This window comes from Montipora foliosa, chromosome 13 (assembly GCF_036669935.1).
Source record: "Montipora foliosa isolate CH-2021 chromosome 13, ASM3666993v2, whole genome shotgun sequence".
Classification (NCBI taxonomy): Eukaryota; Metazoa; Cnidaria; class Anthozoa; order Scleractinia; family Acroporidae; genus Montipora; species Montipora foliosa.
The window spans coordinates 28904311-28910322 of NC_090881.1; the positions used below are offsets into that span (position 1 = coordinate 28904311).

General features: G+C 35.8%; 1 protein-coding gene across 1 annotated transcript in view; it reads right to left on the reverse strand.

Moving 5' to 3' along the window:
- Positions 1–730: 730 nt before the first annotated feature.
- Positions 731–6012, reverse strand: part of LOC137983968 (growth hormone-regulated TBC protein 1-A-like) — a 16128-nt gene continuing 10846 nt past the window's right edge. The window contains exons 8-11 of the mRNA XM_068831125.1: positions 5114–5222; positions 4530–4667; positions 2952–2999; positions 731–1855 (exon numbers count right to left, since the gene is read on the reverse strand). Of these exons, the coding sequence (XP_068687226.1) occupies positions 1763–1855; positions 2952–2999; positions 4530–4667; positions 5114–5222 (388 nt within the window). The 3' untranslated portion in view covers positions 731–1762. The remainder of the gene's footprint in view (positions 1856–2951; positions 3000–4529; positions 4668–5113; positions 5223–6012) is intronic.

Sequence of the window (6012 nt, forward strand, 5' to 3'; positions counted from 1 at the left end):
AGGTAGATATGAACTTGGAAATGGCCTATTGGTTTTTTCAAATCCCAGCTCAAGTCCCCACAATGCCAGCCTGTGTTGCTCAAATTGAAATCCCATTCCCATTTTTCTATTGTTTTTGTTTCATGAATCCCAGTCCCAGTGCACAAAATCCCATTTCCCAGCCTCTAAAAAAGGCAAATCCCAGCTCAGCTCCCATTTTACCCCTTCACAACCCTCTGTTTAGAAGAGGAACTGTGAGCTCAATTTTGTTTTATGTGCATATGATTTGGTAGGTCTCAAGGATAAGGGAATGTATAGGATCTATGTTGTTTTGTATAATTTGGGGTTGACAACACTTGAAAACAAAAGAAGCACACATGTGGACTCAAAGTGGTCTCTGGAATGTACCCAAGTGTAGTGTAAAAGTCTAAATATGTACTGTTTAAAAAACATGCAGCAGTGTTTTATGCCTTAAGTCTTTTAACCTAATAAAACACTAATAGGCTGTTAGCTTCATGAATTTTTGAATGATAAGTGCTGATCAGTATCCTTGCTCATGGTAGCCAAAAAAAATCCCTTGTCCATTGATGTCAAGTGCTGTTGGCTGATAAGTTGCCCTTGGCACTACCACAAACACTAACTATCCAAGATGGAAAAAAACACACTATTCCTTTCATCACGTCCTCAAAATATTGTACAAGAAAAAAAGATACATTAAATTATAATAAAATTACAAGTGAATTTGGTGTTTGAAATAGCGTGGTTGTTTATTTAAGTTTTGGGTTGACTGTAACTTTGATCTTGTTTCTTCCTAGTGTCACAAAAACCCCATCTAATAAAAATGTTGATATATCGAAGACAAAGCACATTTCCTTCAAAAAAAGTTCACCACCAGCATGGCTTTTATGTCATGTCAAGTTAATCAGTAGGTGGGGAACTCAATCATGAAGATGTGAGCAACTGGAGGAGATAAATGATAGTCTGAGGGAAATCCCTAGTCCACAGGCTATAGTTAGGACACTGAACCAGTACCATAGGAATCCAAAAAATACTACAAAAAGATTAACATTTGACGGAAATATTTCAGTGTTATCACAACGTCTTACCATTCATTATAATCATCCTGTGGTGTAAGATCATAAAACTTATAATTTAATCAAACACTTGACCATTGTTTGTGGTCGCATTAGGGAGTTAACACTAGTGTTACATCAAGTTCTATTGTTCAGTGTTCCCCTTGGGATTCAAAACACCAGAAACGCTGTGGTCGCATTTGAGAGTTGACACTAGAGTAGTGTTGACACTAGTGTTACACTGTGTTTCTCTCAAGTGTGACTACAACCATTGTGATAAGTGCATTAACACTCTTTTTGCTCTTGCTAAATTATTAATAATTTATTGTTTGGATCATGGTATGCTTCGAGAGCAGGGACATTATATTAGTTTTGATACATGTAGTACTCAGTCTTTTAATAACTAAGCAGTTTGTGCATCACTTTTGTAAACATAAAAACATAGTTCTTTGCTAGCAATGCTGTTCCACAGCCTTGCATTAAATCTGTTGACTATGGGAATTCTAGTCTTGAGTGCACCATGATAAAAGTTTTGCATCCAGCTTCACTTTGAAAAGGAGACATGAAGTGAACTTGAAATATTATTTTGTAAAATTCAAATACGAAGTAAAAAAATGCTGTAAAACAGGGAGCAAATTCAAAACTTAATTATTGTAATCAACAGTTCTGTAAGTTCAGATCTTTGCTTCAGTGGTGTTACTTTATGTATATTAATGCTGCCCTTCTGATATTCTTTCTGTTGCTGCTTTTCGTAATTCTTTGATCCACTTCCTTGAAAAGGAACCTGGGATTTGAAAGGTATGCTACAAAGAAACAAAAAAAGGGAAATATTTTGGCTGCAATTACCCCTTCATTTTGGTATAAAAATTAAATGTTTCTTAGTTTAAACTATATTACTGGTATCTGAAGAACATGAAAATGTAGTCTGAGGCTCCAAGTTGGGTCAAGAGAAAAGATGAGATGAAATATTAAGCACCCAAAAGAAGCTCTATCTTCCAGGATGTGGTATAAAGGAGAAGGAAGACAAGAGCTTACAATGCACTTCCTTGTTATTTATCATCTTGGGGTGCATTCAATTGACCCTATATATTCTGGAACAAGAATATGTGGAATGATGATTTAAAACGGTGTGTTTTGCGTTTTGAAGCAACAAGCGTAATGAAGATTTTTATAAAATAGCATTTTAGCAGTTGTTCGACAATTTTATTGTGAATCTCCATAAAAAAGAATTATTTCTAACTCATATTCCATGTATTCCTATTACGGAATGTGGTCAATCGAACGCACCCTTAGTTTTCACGTTATTGCTTATGCATTGTAATTTACGACCTAAGTTGTAAAAGTAGGCAACTTTACTGTCATTTGTTAATCTCTTTTCATCATTTGTTTTTTTTCTCTTTCATAATTTTTAAATCAGTAGCCCACTTATCACTAGCACAAAAATCTGAAATCTCAGGCCCATACCTATTGTTTTTTGCGTATGGCACGGTGATTTTTTCATGTAAACAGAACAAACAGAAGGCACATTAAGCTCATGTGCCAGAAAATAATAATATTATAGGCGTGCTGAGCACAACTCTGGAGGTGTGCACCACTCCAAATATTGGTACCATGCCATGACTTCAGAGCATTGTGCCAATTTTGCGCATGCCGTGTGTAAAAGGGGTTTTAGGTTCATTATTTTGCAATCATACTGAAAATTCTTGAATTTCTATTTTAGTTCTCACAGTGTTTTTCAAGTAAACATGAGAATTTGTGAATGGGTGTTTCAATCACTGAAGCAATTCATACAGATGAAGAGCCTAGAAAAGGCTGACAAAAATGGGCATTAAAGGCTCCTGCATTTTTCTTTTCCTATAAATTTTGCAATGATCCAATAAGGAAACAGTACATAATTACCTCCATAAAACTATGACAATCCATTGTTGAAGGTCCTTTTGTTATCCCCTAAGATTGAAAAAAATAACCCAAACCAACTTTACGATCATTTTAATCACTCACTGTATCCCTATTATATAACCCTTTAACACCCAAACCAGCCTAAACCAGCCTTCGGCTTCGGCAGATAACACAAACTTTAGCCTTGATAATATATTATCGCTGTCACACAAAAACTGAATCCAATAATTAATGTTAAATATTTGCATTTGAAATTTGAGCCACATGACATATAATTATTCTACCAAGAACCTACTAGATATATATGACAGTTCACTCAATGGATAAGGCATTTAATTGGTGTTACAGAATCCTGCTATTGACTCTGATTTTTCAGTTATCCTTTGGTCTGTTACCAAGCAACTACGTGTAGCTTATCATCCCTCTCAAGGGAGCATGACACCCTTAAACATCGATAATATTATTTTTGCAGTCTACTTCTGACATGTTATTACCAAGCTTAAGCAACAACAATGGCGACAGCAACAGGAACGTCATCTTAAAATATAAATTTTTGTTTAATATTTTAATTGATCGCTTCGTGACTATTTCAAACTTGTTAACATGACAAGGGTGTGGTAGTTCCTCAAAAGTGACACTCATCGGAAAGGCACTTAATTTAAGGGAGAAAATGAAAATTTTTAAGTGCTAATGTTCTTCATAAAACCTCAAATTTGGCTAATGTCACGTTGTTGTTTTGCTGACCATGGCAAAGAAATGCACAAAAGTGAAAAACACACATGCGGAGGGGTTGGCGCAGTGGTAAGATCTCTGCCTTCCAACCCTAGGGTCCCGGGTTCCATTCCCGGTTCTGCCGAGAGTGGAATATTTGGCGACCTTCTTTCCCGCTGAAGTTCACTCAGCTTTCCATCCTTCCGAGGTCGGTAAAATGAGTACCAGCATGCATGGACTGCTTAGAAGCGGCTGCAATTTGCGCCTGTATATGCTTCCAGTCCGCTGGGGGTAAACTGATCATTGTAAAGCGCCTTTGAGACGTTTGTGATAAAGGCGCTATATAAATGCACGACTTTTTTTTTACATGCAGAGTGAGCAAAGCTATATTGTTTTTGCCCACTAAATATACAAAATTGGTGCCATCACAATTGTCATTGCTAAAGCTCCCTATTATCACTACATTGGTAGGATTTCTGTGGATGCTACCTGATGTTGTCTCATAAACTGATCTTAAATCTTAAAAAAAGCAGTTGTAAATTACTTTTTAGAACTGACTATCATATGTTCTCTTATTTCCCATGAACTATAAGGCATTGAAACTCATTATCAATAGACAATGTGAGAAAACCAATCTAACAAGTTTCAAAGAAGCATTAGTATAAGTTTCTGTTTGATTAGTCAATGTTGCAATCTTGACTTTATTTTCTCTTGAGTTATAAGTACATATTTTAAGGATTTTCCTTAGGAAAGAGATGGGATTTTCTGAAAGAAGAAGATGATGATGATGAAGAAAAGATTTGGTAACGACCAACTGATTTTGTCATATCTATGAGTACTGTCAGTTATATACACATCATTACAAACCTTCATGGCCTCACAAAGTTGTACGAAGTCTTGACAGGCCATCAGTTTCTCCTTTTGAAGGTTCATCAATGTCAGTGCTACCCTAAGAATGACTTTTGACCCTTCATAGAACAAGCAGTCCCAAATGCGCAGAACTGTCTGTTAAAATCATATGAAAGACAGTTATACCAGGCCATTAGCAAAGTGGACAGTACAATGTTTTGAGCAAATAAAAGAGATGCCTTGACTTGGGAATAGAAATGAACCACTGAACCCCTGGTTCAAATCTGTTAAACCAGGGAGGGAATTGAATGTGATTTGTAAAAGAAAACTCAAGTACAAAGGATTGTACCAAAACAGGGTAGGGTTTTCATAAAGTATTGAAATAGCAGGAGAATGGTACAAAGTAATCATTTGAAAGGGCAAAGCCCTTTAACAACTATCATGGCAATAAGAAAAGAACTTAGCCTGAGAATTTCAATTAGTAGCTGAAGAATTATCCAATTCCCAATGCCAAATGAAAATGCTGACTGACATCTCTGATCCAGCCTTACCAACATTGTTTGGCCAGGTCTTTCAGCATTTCACTGCAAAATTACCTTTACCTCAACTGGAAGCACATCAATGTAGAGACAAATGAACCACTTTGTGGAAAAGATGGTATACGATACACCAATTTTCTCAATATGATCGAACAGGTCAGGAATTTTTACCCTGTACAAAAAGAATAAAATTAAATAAAAATACTAATTTAATTTACTATTTGGCACATTCTAAAATGAGTCACTTGGTCAACAACTGTGTATGATTGGATGTAATAAATTATTTTAAAAAATAATTGCATTTGTACGCTTTCATTGTAAAACTATCAGGAAAATCGCTGTATGAGGGCTGTACGAATTAATGCGAGCAGGGCTGGAAAAAGCCGTAAGGCCCTGCTAGGAACACATACTGCTCCTTGCGATGCGATTTTAGAGGATTCCGTTGCTTTTAAACATCCAATTTATTTACAGCCAGAAAAGCAAATTAATGCAAACGAGATATTAATAAAATTTTTGTGCAAATTTTTGTTACTTCTGTTGTCCAAACTTCATATTCTGAGTGCTCATGAATAGCGTAAAGAGCCCATATGATAAAATGTTTATTGACTGAGTTTAGGTTCTGCTGAACGGGAAAATATTTGGCCCGAGGTCATGGTGTAGGGCCTTCCCATTCAGCCAGGTTTGGAATATTAACTTACTGCCTTTTACCCAAACCTTTTTTGAAAAGGTAATAATACACTGCTTTACAGAAAACCCTGCAATGATGTTTGTTTGAGTATGAGAAGTGGGTTTTTCATTAGTCTTGTTTCAATTATTATTCATTTTACAAGTATGTCAGCTACCACAGTAAGTAATAATTCTAATATAATAATTTCTCTCCTCGTACACAATATTCACGTGACAGTAAAAGTGCACTCCATAACATATTAGATCTTATCAGTCAAGTTGATTCTGTGCAATCA